Source organism: Rattus rattus, chromosome 11 (genome assembly GCF_011064425.1).
Source record: "Rattus rattus isolate New Zealand chromosome 11, Rrattus_CSIRO_v1, whole genome shotgun sequence".
Taxonomy (NCBI): Eukaryota; Metazoa; Chordata; class Mammalia; order Rodentia; family Muridae; genus Rattus; species Rattus rattus.
In genome coordinates, this window is record NC_046164.1 from 10,166,678 (window position 1) to 10,183,720 (window position 17,043).

Sequence of the window (17,043 nt, forward strand, 5' to 3'; positions counted from 1 at the left end):
CATTATATGGAGCGAACAGCTTACATTTAGGAATATATATGTATATGCATGTAATGGATGCACGTAATAACAGTTAGTGAAAGGAAGCCATGGATTGGGAGGAGAGGGGGAGGGGTTTATGGGAGGGTTTGGAAGAGGTAAAGGGAGAAGTGCTATGCTATAATTATTATAATCTCGAAATATTAGAAAAAGGCGGCAAACAAGCTGACCCATGACCTGATGGCACGGCTCTACGGCTGAAGAAACATTTACTCACTAAACATGGAGAAACCAAACTGAAGCCCAAATAGATCCGCCCTGCTGACCAGCACTCGTGGTGCTGGAAAGTGCTTTGCACACGACTGGAGGAGAAAAGTAGTAACCGGTTTCACGAAGCTACAAACCATAAAAAACCTACAAGAATCCAGAACCCACAAGCACACTAAAGGAGCACAAAGGATATGGGAGTGGCCAACATTTTTTTTAATTTTATGTTTATGGGTAGTGTGTGTGTGTGTGTGTGTGTGTGTGTGTGTGTGTGTGTGTGTGTGTGTGTGTGTTATGTGCATGCACACGTAGACACATCTTCCAAGGTTGCTCTCCACCATTTTTTGAAACCAAGATTCACAGGACCTGAAGCTTATCAATTCAGGTAGGCCAATGAGCTACTAGCACCCACCTGTCTCCACTACCACTCCACTCCTCAAAGGGGATTCCGCGCTCCAGCCGCCATGTCTTTTTTTTTTTTTTTTTTTAAGCATGAGTTCTGGGGATCCGAACTCAGATCTCGTGGAAAAGTTTGCCTACCCTCCGCAGCCACAATTAACTGTATTTTAAAACCAAGTCTTCATTCCCCGTGTGTAGATTGTGACTGATTCATATGTAGTGTGGCCCAAGCAGTTAAACCACTCTTAAATGGTTTTAGAACTCAGGAACCCCCAGCATTTTCCGCAGACCTCGCCTCCCCGCCTCACAGCTCTGCGGGACCCACAGGTGGCCCCGCCTCCTCTCCTGCCAATCATCCGTCCCTCGCGCCTGCGCGGAGCGGCGGCCCGGCTGTGGCGGGCGGTTAGGAGGCGGTCAGCTTCTCTCACTGGTCTGCCGGCTATGACGATCACCTACAGCTGCGTTGCTAATGGTCGAGCGGTCCTGGCGGAGCTAGCCTTGACCGGCGGCTCCTATCAGGTACCTGCGGGTCGCGCCTCGGGCGCGAGGGTTCGGTTCCTCGAGGCTGGCGCCCGCCGGGCCTCACTTCTGGGCACGGGGTGACCTCGAAGGCCTCCCGCCCCTCCCGAAGCTCTGACTCCGAGGCGGGAGCTGCGCCTGCGCCGCCCAGGGGTTGGGGCTGGTACTGCACGCGGGCGTCTGGCGGAGATTTATGGCTGTCTCCAAGTTGATAGTCTTTTTACAAGACTTTCCCCGCCCAGAAATGACCTGCAGTTCAGCACACACTGAGTGAACGTGTAAGGGTCGCAGAACTTCTACAGTCGCAGAAAGTGAGGGCCCCCCTGACAGCGCAGCTTGGTCTCTCAGCACTCAGGGTGGGAGGGCCATGAATTTCAGGTCTGCGTGGACTACTACGTAGACCCAGTCTTTAAAAAGTGAGGACACAAAGTGTAGCGCAGTGTTAGAGCGCTTGTCCAGAGTATGTGAGGTCCCGAGTTCAGTCCCCAGCAAACACACACACACACACACACACACACACACACCCCTAAAACTTGTCAGATGCCATCTAATGTTGTATCTGGACCTTAGAGCCATACCAGAGGGTAAAAAGTGTTTCGCTGATGATAGGCTGTAATACTGCTGTTCAGAGAAACTACTCCTAGCGTAGCACAGAAAAGGTAGACACCATGGAGGGAACAGCATGGAATTTGGAGATTCCCAAGAGCTTCACTATGGCTAGGGCACAGAATCTCTGGAGGTGAAGCCAGACTCTGTGTGTGTGTGTGTGTGTGTGTGTGTGTGTGTGTGTGTGTGTGTGTGTGTCCCCTAGAAAACTGATGTTGCATCGTGGTGCAATTCACGATGTACAAATGAAAGTACAAAGATTACCTGGTTACAACGTTAAGGGCGGATTGAAAGAGAAACAACCAACTAAGATGATTTGGTTATAAATAAATCCTAAGGCTCTGAGCTAAGGCAGCCATGGTACATGGTACATGGAGGTGCAGATCCGACAGAAACTTAGTAAGTGCCCTCTAGCATTGAGTCCTGGTTGTGCATGTGAAGTGACGGGCGTAACTACATAGGACAATTCTCACAGTTTTTTCTTTGGTGGCCTTGAAGATCAGAGACTATACAGAGAAGGCTAGGATTTAGGGGACTCGGTGGAGGGAATGCAGAAGGAAGGATACATTACAGTTTGAAACATACTAAATTGTATGGCTTGTTAAAATGTTAGTGCGTTTTTATATGTTTGTTTTTCTGCCTTACTTCTGAAAGCCAGAATGTGCCCAGTAGGTCATGAGTGTGTTTACTATCTAAAAGGCTGGGCGTGGCAGCTGAAATAGGAGGCGAATGTAAGGTTGCCCAGGAAGTGTACATGGAAAAGAAAGAAAGAAAGAAAGAAAGAAAGGAAGGAAGAAAGAAAGAAAGAAAGAAAGAAAGAAAGAAAGAAAGAAAGAAAGAAAGAAAGAAAGAAAGCGAGCAGAGAGCCCTGTTTAAGAAGAGTGAAGAGGCGGGCTCTACAACAGAAGGTGACAGTGGGTCACACTGTGCGACCTTTGGAAGAAGAGTAGAGTAGAAGCAAAAGCCAGATTGCCTTGGGCCAGCTGAGCAGGAAATGGGGGAGTGATATCTCTCTCTCTCTCTCTCTCTCTCTCTCTCTCTCTCTCTCTCTCTCTCTCTCTCTGAACTTCTATAGGAAATGAGGCAGGGACACTAAGGGCGCGTGGCCCAGGACAGGCCCTCATTTGTTAATACGTGGAGACATCCCTAAACATGTTACTCTGTGGAAAGAATATGTATGACAGGTGGGCACACTTATGAGGAGGCCGGAAGGACCCAAACTGCCAGCAAGAGAGGCGTGAGCCTTGGTCAGAGGGACAGCCTCTTGCTTTGAGGGGACGGAGGGAGCATGGGTATGCCATTCAGCCTGTTTCTGAAGTTCTTTGCAGTCCCTTACACTCTGGGACTCTTGCTGCAGTCCTTCCTAGCCAGACACAGACACTCTCCTGTGGCATCGTTCCACTTCCGAAGCTGCCTTTCCTTCAGAGTTTTACGGCCTAATAGCAGACACCCTACTAAACACGCCTGCCCCTGGTTTTTCCTCATGTGGTCCAGGCACGAGTTTCCCTCTGGGACTCTCAGAGTGGAGCCTAAGTGTCACCCTCCTCTCCTTTCTCGTCTCCATCACCCTCGTGTTCTGTTTCCTGAGCACACCTGGAACCCATCTCTCTTCCTGACCACATTTTCATTCCAGCCCTAATTTCTTCTCACCAAGCTTACCATAGAAGTGCCTCCTGGCCTGTCTTCCTCCTGGATGCTTCCACACGGCTGCTCAAGTGACTATTCCCCAAAATACCTTCAGCACCACACTCCTGTCGTTCACCGTGTTTGGTGGCCTCTGGTTGCATTCAGAGTGAAGCAAGCACTCCTCCACTTGGCAGCCAGGCCCTCCCCACAGTGGACAGTGCATGGGTGTTTCCTCTGCTCTTTCCTTCCTTCATGCGATTGGCCCACCCTCTGCTAACCTGAACTTCGCTTTGCCCTCTCACCACGACCCCCACGGTCACCTCTGTACTTCTGGGCCTCTGCCTGGAAACCATTTTTCTTCACTTTGGGCATTGTAATCTCATCGGTACTTTGAGACTTTTCTCACTTTTTCCTTTTCTCTATGCCTAGGCTAACTGGCATCTCTGTACGAAATGACTTAACCAAGCCAAACCGGAATCTTCTTTTTCTTGTCTGTCTCTGTCATCAAATTTCAGGAAAGGGAATGTTTCAGCTCTGTGTTCTGTCCTAGTCAAATGTTAGGAAAGCATAACACACTCTAAGTTCCCAACCCACTTTATTAAGAGAAGTCAAAGGTTGTTGGAAGTCAAATGGTCTCTCCCTTGAAGCACACCGGAGGTAAGAACACAAGAGGGAAGCAGTCTGCCACCCCGCAGTGGATTGCAGGTAGCAATTGCCTGCTGTGCAAAACACCAACCACGGAGGATGAAGAGTACAGCTCCGCTAAGGGACCATTAGGATTAGAAGGGAAGAAATGGTATCGGGGCTTCCCATGGTGCCAAAGAGACTCATGCACTTTCTCTCTCTCTCTCTCTCTCTCTCTCTCTCTCTCTCTCTCTCTCTCTCTCTCTCTCTCTCTCTCTCACACACACACACACACACACACACACACAGAGGCAGACAGGCAGATAGATAGACAGACACACAGAGAGGCAAACAGACAGACAGACACAGAGACACACAGAGAGAGAGACTTTCTATTTGAAAAAAAATTGATACCAAACTTAGTCACAAGAGCCAGTCAACCATGTTCCAGGATTCCAAGGTTAGACTGGGTTCTAGAAGTGCCCTGTTCACTATCTGCATTCTTCCCGGGGCCCCCAGACAAGTCCGTGGATCTGCAGCAGGTAAATGTCAGAGACACAAGAGCCCCCTTGGTCACACGCTCAGTCTCCTCTGTCGTTTGTTTTCAGTCTTGCAAGGATACCATCATCTAGATTATGCAAAAGAAACACTTGGGGAGGCTGCACAGGTGTTTTGTAATAATAGTGATAATTATTAGTAATCATAGTGAAGCAACAGGAATGTTGCATCCCTTTGATTCTTCAATGTCTTAGGAAATTCTTTCCTAGAGAATGTTGCCTCCACATTTCAGGCAGCAGCAGTTGCTCTCCGCCATTAAGGCTTTTCTCGTCCATAAAGGTTTCTGTTTAAGTGTTATATGTGAAAACGAAAAGTTAACTAGGAGTGTGGCTATCTGTGGCATCTTAGGTAACTTTCGGATTCCTTCCATGCTTCTAAAGCAAAATAATGGGACTCCGCTTAATGGACAGTAAGGTGTTCTGCACAGTTATGGCATCTTACGTCTCCAAGGAGTCGCCTGCGCAAGGAATGGGCAGGTACAAGAGTTCTCAGCAAATGCTAGTTTCCTAAAGAGAAATGAGTAGGATTGGTGAGATGGCTCAGTGGGTAGTGACACTGCTGCCAAGCCTAATGGCCTGAGATAGATTCCTGGACCCTGGAACCTACCTAAAGGTAGGAGAGAACCAACTCCCAAAAGGGGTCCTCTGAGCTCCACATGAGAGCCACACGACTCACAGATTGCACCCCACACATGCACACAGAGAAGAACGTTGGAGTATTGAGGGAGCAATCACGAATAGCAACTTGCTAAATGTCTTCAGAGAGTGAAGATAAATGTCCTTAATCCATTAACGTTTGTTATATACGCTCCAGAGTGGCTGAGATGTCCCAGTGGGTAAAAGCACTCGCTGCGGGCCTGAGTTCACATCCCCAGAGCTCATGTAAAAGCCACACACACAGCTGAGAGCATCTGTAACTGTAGCACACCTGAGCAGAGATAGGAGGGAAACGGGAGGATCCTCAGAAGCTCATGTGTCTGACACATATCCTATAGTGTTCACATACACACAACTTAGAGTGTGTGTGTGTGTGTGTGTGTGTGTGTGCTGTGTGTGCTGAGTGTAGGTTTGAGAGCTGTATGCTCACTTGTGTGTGTGCTCGAAGGCCAGAGGAAAGCATCAAGTGCACCTTATACTTTTTGAGGTAAGGTCTCTCCCTAAGCTTGGAGTTTGCACTTTCAGCCAGGTTGGCAGTCTGCAAGCTGTAGGGATCCCTTCCCCCACCCCCTTTTCCCTCACACCTGCCCCAGGGCACACCCGGGATCATTCCTGGCTTCTTACATGAGTTCTGCGGTCTGAACTCAGGTCCTTGTGTTTACCTGAATGTTCTTGACAGCCGAGCCTTCTCTCCGGCCTCCAGAGCATTCTGCACACAGTCTTATCAGATAACTGACAGACTCTTGAGAGTGTGGGAGTTTAGCTCAGTGGTAGAGCACTTACCTACGCCCTGGATTTGGTCCTCGTCCCTTGAAAAGAAAAAAGAAAAAAGGAAAGGAAAGGAAAGATAGGAAAGATACTTGATTAGCCACTGCTTCGCAGCCTAAAAGCCATACATGATATCTGACTGTAAAGACAAGACTAATGCAGTCTGTATTTGCAGACTTACATGTGCATATATGTTTTCCTTTGATTCATACAAGCATTGTGTGGCGTCTTTCCTCCTAGCATGCATGCGTCATACCACCTAATTCTCTTGGGGAAAGGGTTTTCCTTAATAAACTGATCAGACGTTGGTAATTTCAGGAGGAGAACACTGAGGAGATCCTGCCATCTTCTCCAAAATAAATGCTGACTTTTTTCCTAGGAGGCGGCTGCAAAGGTGCTTAGGCAAGCGCTTCTGAAAGCTGAGCCGACGACCATAATTCAAATAGGAAGGTAAGGTGCGCTCAGTCACGAGTCTCCTCTGATCGTTGTAATTCCAGGGAATGAATCTAATGACAGGGAGAACGGAGGCACGGCACATACTACTGCCAGCCTCACGGGAAGGGAGCCTTCTGTGTGTGGACAGTGGCTACCTATGCAAAGGGAAGGGAGGGCCATGCAACTGAAGGCTACATGGCCACCACTGGGCCAGAAATGTCCTTGCTGGGCTGTGGGGCTAAAAGAGTGTTCTGTTATTCTCCACGGGTTTTGGTGTACCTAAAAATAACTTCATCAAAAAAAAAAAAAAAAAAAAAGAGAGAGAGAGAGAGAGAGAGAGAGAGAAGAAAGGAAAGAAACTTGCCTTTAAAATGTACTTACTAATACCAATAAAGATAGCCATTGCTGTTAAATTTTACTTGGGACATTTCATATATTCTAAACCAGCCTTAAAACACCACTAAAGAACCAGGTGGGCAGATCAAGGGCATTTGTTATTTTAGGCTGCTTGCCTGTTGTTATTGTTTGAGACAGGGTAGCCCAGGCTAGCCTTGAACTCATGACAATCCTCTTGCCTCAGCATTCCAAATGCTAGGATTACTAGTGTGGGTCACCACGATTGGCTGGTCTGTCTGTCTGCCTGTCTTTCCTTCCTCTTCCTCCTCCTCTTCTTTTTTAATAAAAAGGAGTTTATTTTAACTTGTCAAAAAAACAACATAGTTACAAAGAACAAATCCAGGCCAGCTGGCCCATGTGGTCCTAGCTACTCAGGAGTTGCAGACCAACTTGGGAAACTTAGCAAAATCTATGTTGAACTAAATAAAAAGCATATAGCTTATTATAAGGGACTTCTCCCAATAGTAGCTGCCACCTGTCCCTAAAAAGCAGTCAGTCCCCTGCCAGCCACCTGCCATGTGTCTGGTGCATTCCCTGCCTCCTCCGTTCCTGAGTATCAGCCACCTCGTTCTGCAGTCATTTCCTCATTGCCGGTACCTGAAAGGGCCTCTCAGTGACAGAGCAGCCCTGCCTTTTCCAGCTTCATTCCTTTTATGCTTCTTGAACCCGCACATTCCCCTTCCCTCCCTTCCCACACAGATGATTGTTAAAGTTTTATAGTTCCTCATTGTCTAGGCTTGCTGACCCAGCAAACAGATCCTCGTGCTCCAAGCAGCCAGGCCCGGAGGCTCAGTCTTCAGCAGGACTCTTGGTGCTTGGTGCTGTTTAATACCTTGTTACCTTTCCATCTGAGGTGTCAGCAGCCATCCAGACTCAGTGCCTCGTGCCTGCAACCTTCAGGGTCTCTCACCTTCCTCTCTTCTGAATCCGATCCAGTCAGTCAGCAAATCTTTGCCTCTCCCTTCCCAACAGCAACCAGCCACCATCATCTTTGTTTGGGACAGTCGACACAAAGTCATCTTTCTCATTTTGTTCAATCTCTAAGGATTGTTTCTTTGAAAGCATTTGCTGAATATCCTCTGCACTTATGAAAACAACATGTGCTTCCGAAATGAAACCCAGAGCAAGTTTCCTTCCAGGTCTAATTTTCATTCCTGTTTTTCCACACACTGCTCTCTCTCCCCCTATAGATAGGCAAGCACTTTGAACAAGGTGTGGGTTTATAATTTCCTTTTCTTTTTCTTCCTTTTGTTCCTACAAGGACTGCTTCTTTAAGAATGTCTTACGTAACAAACATAGGTATTCCTACTTCTCTCCTTGTAGCACGTGCACGTGGGATACTTTAACACGCTCTTGTCAGTTAACATATGTTCTAGATACAGAGTATTTGCATTTTTAAGTGTTAAAAATAGCCTCCAGGTGTTATTAATAATAGTCTAAGCATAAATTTAAGATACCTCTTCATTTCACATCAGGCATCAAGATTCTTTTTTTTTTTTTCTTTTTTTTTTTTTTTTGGAGTTGGGGACCGAACCCAGGGCCTTGCACTTGCTAGGCAAGCGCTCTACCACTGAGCTAAATCCCCAACCCAGGCATCAAGATTCTTAAATAAAACTATTCCTCTGAAGGAGACGGTGGGGGTGGCTACCTGGTTCCAGCACATTCTTCCAAGATCGTTAAACACAAAGCAGATATGGTACCTTATGCCTAGGACCCAGCACAGGGGGAGAGGGCAGGAGCTGGAGAGCTTGGGCCATCCTGGGTGACACATTCTATTCATATGATCCGTTTCTTCAGTTTCCCGTTCTCACGTATATCCAGTTAATAGTTGACAGTCTGCTGCCTGTGAACCATTCGGAGGTGCTGTGTCTCAGCCAGGTCTCTAGGTCTCAGTCAGGGTTTCTGTTCCTGCACAAAACTTCATGACCAAGAAGCAAGTTGGGGAGGAAAGGGTTTATTCAGCTTACACTTCCACGTTGCTGTTCATCACCAAAGGAAGTCAGGACAGGAACTTAAGTAGGGCAGGAAGCAGGAGCTGATGCAGAGGCCATGGAGGGATGCTGCTTACTGGCTTGCTTCCCTGCCTTGCTGCTTGCTCTCTTATAGAACCCAAGACCACCAGTCCAGGGATGGCACCACCCACAATGGGCTGGACCCTCCCCACCTTGATCACTAGTTGAGAAAATGCCTTATAGCTGGATCTCATGGAGGCATTTCCTCAAGGGAGGCTCCTTTCTCTGTGGTAACTCCAGCTTGTGTCGAGTTGACACACAGGACCAGCCAGTACACACTGTATTTCAAAAGACTGCAGTGGAGGTACCAAGCAGTGAATAATGGAGGTGCTCCCCAGGAGCCTGCAGCAGCTAGAAGTTGCTGTTGTCGAGACAATGAATACTTTATCGACTGAGTTTCTTTCTCCTTTCCCCACTTGTCCTGTCTTCTAGACTACTCGGCATTGGTAGTTCACAGCTTGCACTTGTAATGCATCGTATTGGAAAGCCAGGAAGGGCCAAAGGACCTCTAGCCACCTCCAAATGAATGGGAGTGGAAGTCCATGGCAGAGTGTTTCCACCTGGTCAGATGAGACTGACACTTGTTATCTCACTTTCTTAAAGACACTTCAAGTCTAGATGATAGATATAATCAGGTCACCCCATTTCCTCTTTAGTGTGATTTCTTTACATTGACGAAACTTTAAATATATTAATTGTATACAGTTTCAACTTAATGGCATCTAGTTTTTGAAACACACGAAAGCTCTCCTAGCTGCAGTCTCAGCACCTGGGAGGTGGAGGCAAGAGGACTGCTGTGAGCTCCAGGTCACCTGAGCCACAAAGCAAGGCCCTGACCTAGAAACCCAAAGTTCCCTGTCTTGCCAGGGAAGATGGTACATGCCTGTAACCCAAGCACTCGGGACACAGCACTTTCAATAGTCTCAGGCTAACCTCGGCTACATAGCAAGTGGATAGTCAGCCTGGGCTACATGGCGAAGTCTTGTCTCAAAAAAAAAAAAAAGTTACATATAAATTTTGTATGTAGTTTTTATACCACAGTGACTGCTTGTAAATGAAAGACAAGTAACTCAGGCTGTGGGTAATTAACTCCTTCAGTGTTATAAACAGATGTGTTCTTTTCAAAGCTATGTCTACCACACTCTCTTTATTGACGGAATCACTTATTTGTGTGCTACAGACAATGGCTTGGACACCATGGCACCGTCTGCATTTCTTAGACAAGTAAGTAACTGTTTACACGTTCTGTTGACATTTTAAGCTACTGAAGTTATGAGATCGCTGTCCTGTGGTTCGTTAGTAATGGTTCCACTTGCATCTGCCCCCAACTCTCAGGCGGGCTCTCCAGAGACCGTCCACTATTAGAGTCTAGGCTGTTCTTCTAGTAATTTCTGTGGTAGCTTCTTATGTTTATTTTACATTTCTAAGTCGTTTGCCTGCATGTATACACATGCACTGCATGTGTACAGTCCCCATGGAGGTCAGAAGAGGGCACCAGACCCCCTGGAACCGTGACTACAGATGGCTGTGAGCCACCATGTGGGTGCTGGGATCCGAACCTGGGACTTCTGCAAGAGCAGCAAGTGCTCGTGACTGCTGGGCCGTCTCTCCAGTCCTTGTTTCTTGTTTTTAAAAGTACATGTTGCTAATCTTCACAAGTAGATCTTACACGTATATAAATAAGACAAATAGTTTAATAAAAACATTGACTCCATTAAACTCCTACAGTTACTAATAGATATTGTCCATCCACTGTGCATATAGTTTATCCGTTCAGAGCAGCCCCCACTGCAGCTGTGTATAAAGTCAGACGGTACAGCCTAACGATTGTGGTCTGTCTGCATGGCAGTCAGAGTCCAGCTCGGAGGGTAAAGCATTTTAGAGATTGTGCTGAGTAAACACTGCTGTAGTCCTCTCTGCCCACTTTCCCACTCTCTGAGAAGCAGGTGACACACGACTGCTAGCCAGGTCATTTCCCAGTATCTCTGAGAGATGCAGTGCTAAGCACAGTAATTGGTGGACTCTTTTTTGAGGTGTTAGACTGTCTTATGACTAACGTTTGATAGAAAAGCAATGCACTTAGCATTGTTTTGTAAATTTTGAGTAGATTTTGAAGACAAGGGCAGGAGAGAGAAATGATAGCAAAATTTAGAAAATGTCTCCCGTCTCAGGTTGCCTGTTCTCGCTTTGCATTCTTGGATGTAACAGTGGAAGAAGGGAATGCCTGCAGTCATACTGTGTGATTTTCTTGGTAGTGCTAGAGCCCTGGATAAGCCTGTGCCTCACGCATGATAATTACCATGTCTTATAGTAGAAAGGGTGCCCTGCCCTCAAATGCAGCGTTTCAAGTTTCTGCCATGCTTTGCTTCAAAAGTGCATTTATTTACTCTGTTGTTCTGCACTTGGAATTAGCCGTACAGGTTACACATCTCCGTTAATTTCCCCAGGTTAGTGATATTTTTACAAGAATTCCTTTGATGTCACAAGAACACTTTTTTCCTTCAAATGCACTTGCTACAGATTTTCAACAAATACTAGCACAGCACATGGTATGTACCTCCATTTGTATCCTAAGCTCATCCATGCTACCAACCTCAGTCATGCGAGTGGGAGGGAAGGGTGAGAACTGTGTGCGGAGCTAAGTTCACTGGGGATGTCCCAGAGCAGCAGAGAGCAGGCGTGGAGGGCTGCCGGATCGTACACGTTCTTACATGCAGCCATTGCAGAGCGCGGGAGTAAATACCAAGTATACAAACTGCTTGTTTTAGTTTAAAGGTGAAAGGATAAACCAAACTGCTTACCTGGCTGCCTGTGTGGGCTTGGGAAGCAAAGAGCGGCTGAGCTGTCAGAGAGAAACTGGGCATCTGGATAAAACCTGTGTGGAAAACTTAGACTTTAAACCATGTCATTGTTGTGTATAATTATAAAACACTCTTACATTTTCAAACCAGTCCTTATGAATGAAATAGGATGTCACTAAGGGCAAATACTCTAACTCCATGTCCATGAGGTACTGAGAATTATTAAATTGCTGGAGATAGAAAGTGGAGTGTAGCTGCAAAGGACTGGAGGTGGAGACAGTCGATCTGGGTGCCTCTGTCCATGGCACGACTGCCGTGGATTGCCCTGGTGTGTCTTGATGTTAATTCTGGTTAGGTTTTGGAAGCTACATTTTGTGCTTCCTATATTTTCAGGTAATATTTAAGTCGTTCTCAGATTTCTAACAGGGTTGAGGACTGGGTGTGGTCTCACAGCCGACCCAGCTCTTTAGCACTGAGAGTTGCTATGGATTTGAGGATGGTTTTCAGATGATATACAAGCTAAAACCAGGACGTGATTAAAGTAAAAAAAAATTGTAAGCCTTTAAGTTAGGATAGTTGGTAGGGTGCGTTATCCAATTTGACAAGATTGATGGACTGGGTGGTAAATGTACCTTATACTTTATAATTACATAATTGCAAGTGTGCTCAACTTATATCTGAGAGAAAAGAGCCTTTTACTTGGCCAAAGGGGGAATGTGGATTGCCCTGGTGCTGTTTGTGTTTTGATAGAGAGGGGCTGCCCCTGAGGAGGAGCTGATTCCACATGAACCTTCTCCACAGCTTGGCTGGTCAAGTAAAGGCTGGGGCCTGTGCTTGGGCAGTGGAAGGGAAATGTGGGGCTTGAGGTTTTAGAGAGGGAGAGAGAAGAAGAAGGACAGAAAGGGGGTGGAGGAGAGAGAGGAAGCTGGAGGAAGAGGGGTTGGAAGGAAGTGGAGCAGACCCACATGGCCTGGAGGAGCCACAAGTAACAAGGGGTCTCATAGCTGGGGAGAGCAGTGCAGTGGTGGATCCGCCCGGTGTAGGCGCGCAGCTTCTAAGTGTTGTAACTGAGCTGCGTGCTTTGCATGGCTTACTGGGGTTGGAGGTTCACTGCAACATATAACAGTGAAATCGCACATTGACATTGTTACAGTGGTAAGATTTTATGTCAGAATATCTGTCGAATGAGTCTGGAGCGGTCATCTGAGTGTCCATTTCTAGTGGGATTGCAGCCTAATGAGAGAGACCTGAAAGTACATTTTCAGACATTTATTTCCAGGGGTCACCTGTTACTAACAATATGGTTTATATAGATATAGATATGTTAATGTGGTTAAGTCAGGATCCTTAGCTATAAAGACTCTTAGTTATAAAGAGAGAAATGAGAGAAACCACGTGAAATCTCCTTCCAAGTCTGCAGAGAAAAGTTCACGTCTGTGCCTGTCCACTTAGAGCGACACAGGGACCAACTCGACAGGAGTGAGCACGCGGGGAGGGTGACAGTCTGAACTGTCCTCCACCCAGTGTGTGAGGGTGATCTGACGGCAGGACAGGACACGTGACCACGCCTGAAATAAAGATGCTATCAAAGCCAGCCAAAGACAGGAGCCAACTGAACAGCCAGCTGCCACTGGCCAGTGATGGGATAACTCACAAACCAAGGGCAGCATAAGCGTGTTCAACTCCAGGGTTCCTAGATGATGCCAGAGTGGGGTGCCTCTCCCCAGCCAGCCTTGGGAGACATGAGCACTGCCTCTCCCGGCCCTCACAGCACACATGCCAGGACAGGGGCAAGCACATACTCTGACTGCCTATGTGACCTCTACCGCAAAGGAAGCAAATGGTTGGTGGGTAAAAGTTGTATTTTCCCTTTTTCTTGTGTTTTTGGTGGGTAGGAGTTAGTTTATTTGTGTTGTTTGAGACAGGGTCTTGCTCTGTAGCCCAGGCTTTCCTCAGGTTTGTGGCAGGCAGTCCTCCTGCCTTGGCCTACACACTGAGGTCACACACATGAGCCAACATTCGCAGCTAAATTAGCTATGCTCCACTTTTCCTCATGGGTCTAGTCCAGCTAATTAATGATGGAGTGCTGAGACAATTCTACAGTCCTGAGCAAAGTAACCGGCCTAGGTGGTGGTGGTTGTTGTTGTTGATGATGATGATCACTAAATGTCTGGAGCGCCCAGCCTGACTGAGATGTTAGGACAGCTGTGGCCTCTATCAGAGGAATAGTCAGTTTTATTTTTTTCTGTAAGGGTGTGGCTCCTGTTGGGCGGACTGATCCAGTAAATGGTCACACACCACGGCAGCCAAACTGTACCAGTGGGTACAAAAATAGGGATCGTGAAGTGTGCCAGGTGAGGAGGTAGGAGTCATATGTGAGAGGAGTAGAGAGTGAATACAATCAATATATTGTATGGAATTCTCAAAGAATTGATAAAAATATTCTATTTAAAACATAAATACATAATCAGAAATAAGGAAAAAGCTGATTTGGAATTTAATCATTTAAAAAACAGGTCTGAAACACCTAACACCACTGGGTTTTCTTTGTCTTTCTTTCTTGTTTTTTTCTTTCTTTTTTTGCTTTCATTTTTTTAAAAATTATTTATTTTTACTTATGATACGTGGATATACATGAGTGGAGTGTCCATGGAGACCAGAAGAGGGCACTGGATCCCATAAATGGAATTAGAGGCCGCTGTAGGCTGCCCAGTGTAGATGCTGGGATCAGAACCGTGGTCCTCTACAGCAGCAGCGAGCACTGACCCAACCACTGAGGCTCTCTCCAGACCCCTCATTTTTAAAATTGGAACAAATCACAAATGTCTTTGTCACTGTTGCTCAGAGAAAAGCTGATCTCTGTATCATTCCAATTTAGTGCACACTGCCAGAGCAGACACCACTGGTTGTTCCTAAGCTTAAAAGAAGAGGCCATCAGCCTGGGTCAGCCTGGCGTGGTTGTGTGTGCCTTTAATCTCAGCACTCTGGAGGCAGAGGCCAGCCCGAAACTCTGGGGAGGGAGGAGGAGGAGAAGGAGGAGGAAGAAGAAGAGGAGGAAGAGGAAGAGGAGGAAGAGAGAGAGAGAGAGAGAGAGAGAGAGAGAGAGAGAGAGATTAATTGATTGATTGAGATTGATTGATTCCCTGGAAATAGAGAGGCTGGCGTGCTCAATTAACTAACATGTAAGTGTGTGGTTAGCAAAGTAGAGTAGCCATGACAAATGCAAGGCATAAAGAAGACTCTAGAAACCAAAGAGATGTGTCCATCCACTCCAGTATGTACCGTTTGGAGGCGTCTCATGGAGAGTAAAACAGTAAAGCCTTCCCTGGTCGAAACACTGAAGCAACAGCACGCTGGGAGAGGGTGGAGCAGAGGTGAGACAACTTTGGTCACATGTGTGTGCCACTGAAACTACAAAATATATATTTAAAAAGAACTTTATTTCAAATTTTGAATGGCCAGACCCTTGCTTTTATACTTCTAAGCTCTCGCCCTTTAAAAGATCTCCTCTACCCATTTTTAACATAATATTTGTCAGTTCTTTGAACAATTCCATACATGAATTCAGTATCTTTTGATCATATTCCTTCCCCACCCCTTCCCATAATTCCTCTCTCCTCAGCCTCCCCCACCCCTTCCCATAATTCCTCTCTCATCAGCCTCCCCCACCCTTTCCCCATAATTCCTCTCTCCTCAGCCTCCCCTACCCCTTCCCATAATTCCTCTCTCATCAGCCTCCCCCACCCCTTCCCATAATTCCTCTCTCATCAGCCTCCCCCACCCTTGACTTTGTTCTTAACTCCACCTTCATAGAAAAAGAATCATAATTCCGTCTTGTAGGCATTTTGATTTCATCTTCTTGACAGTTGTCCTACTGTAGCTACCTCCAGTGCCCCACTCACTCACCACTGCTTCCCAACACTGGAGCGGGGTCACAGCCAGTGCACGAGGCAGGAAAGAAAAGCAGGAGACGTGCACACTGGGAGGGAGATCTAAAATGGACCTTGTTCGCAGGTGACACGATTGTGCAAGAAATCAAAAAGAATTGACCAAAAAGCATTTATAGCAAGGTACAAAACACTCTAAAGCCAGCTAGAAACAAGGCAGTGGGGTTTAAAACGAAGAACAATACCGTTTACCTTTGCACCCAAAATGTAAATGCTTGTAAAATTTAACAAAGTGAATATAAAAAACATTATACAAAATTATAAAAATGAAAGAAATTTAGCAATTACACAGAGAGAAACTCTATCTTAAAAAACAAGTAGTGCTAGAGAGATGGCCCAGTGGTTAAAAGCACTGACTGCTCCTGAGTTCAATTCCTAGCAACCACATGGTGGCTCACAACCGTCTGTAATGGGATCTGATGCCCTCTTCTGGTGTGTCTGAAGACAGCTACAGTGTACTCACATACATAAAATACATAAACAAATCTTTAAAAAGAAGAAAACCTGCATAAGTAGACATGTATCAGCTTGGCTTTGGAGACCTGACTGGAGGATAAGGAGTAGAGAAAGGACAGACACAGAAGGGCTTACAGGAAAGCTGGGATCAGGTGGGCCATACTTTCTCGATGGAGTGGCACCAACTAAGCAACAGCCCAGAACCTCAGTGAGGTTCCCAGGAGGAGGAGGGGGAGGAGGGGGGAGGAGGAGGGAGAGGAGAAGGGAGAGGGGGAGGAGGAGGCGGCGGCGGCTGATGTCAGTAAGAGGTACTGTAGACCGTGTTAGTAATCGTAAGGAGGAGGAAGCTGCGGTATCTAACAGTGGCTCACCACCTGTACATGCTCACCCTTGGACCACAGGAAGGCTTTGCTGGTTCCCACAGGTCTGAGGCCCCCTCTGCTCCCCACACACATACACATAGATGTTCTAAGGGAGTCGGAGAGATGGCTCGAGGTGGCTTGTGCAGAGGACTTGGGTTCGGTTCCCAGCACCACACAGTGGATTACAACTGTCAGGAACCCTAGTTCCAAGGGATCCTGCACACTCTCTCATCTCCGAGAATACTAGGCATCCATGTGGTACACATACAGCCCAAACAGGCAAAGCATGCATGTTCATAAAACAATATAAATAAATATTTAAAATATATTTTTTAAATAAAATAATAAAAATAGATAAATCTTCAAAATATAAAAAGAACTCAGCAGTAAGAAGCAACTGAATGAGCAGAAGAACTCAGCAGAAGCTGAGCTGAGAACCTGCAGTCCACACTTCATCAGTAAGTTGCAACACGGGACTGCTACTAGACAGTGCCTGAAAGCATTTAAATACCGACGTTACCAAGTGCTAGCAAAGATGTGGAGCAATGCGACAGGCGAGCAATGCGACAGGCTGGTGGGATGCAAGGACAGCCAGATCCATACAAAGTTTGGCTCTTTCTTTAAAAACCAAA

At 46.5% G+C, this 17,043-nt stretch overlaps 1 protein-coding gene across 1 annotated transcript in view; it reads left to right on the forward strand.

Moving 5' to 3' along the window:
- Nucleotides 1-1,036: 1,036 nt before the first annotated feature.
- The window catches only part of LOC116912353 (vesicle-associated membrane protein 712-like), a 37,195-nt gene continuing 21,188 nt past the window's right edge, over nucleotides 1,037-17,043 (forward strand). Inside the window, exons 1-4 of the mRNA XM_032916407.1 lie at nucleotides 1,037-1,164; nucleotides 6,382-6,452; nucleotides 9,973-10,069; nucleotides 11,293-11,394. Coding sequence (XP_032772298.1) covers nucleotides 1,087-1,164; nucleotides 6,382-6,452; nucleotides 9,973-10,069; nucleotides 11,293-11,394 — 348 coding nt within the window. The 5' untranslated portion in view covers nucleotides 1,037-1,086. The remainder of the gene's footprint in view (nucleotides 1,165-6,381; nucleotides 6,453-9,972; nucleotides 10,070-11,292; nucleotides 11,395-17,043) is intronic.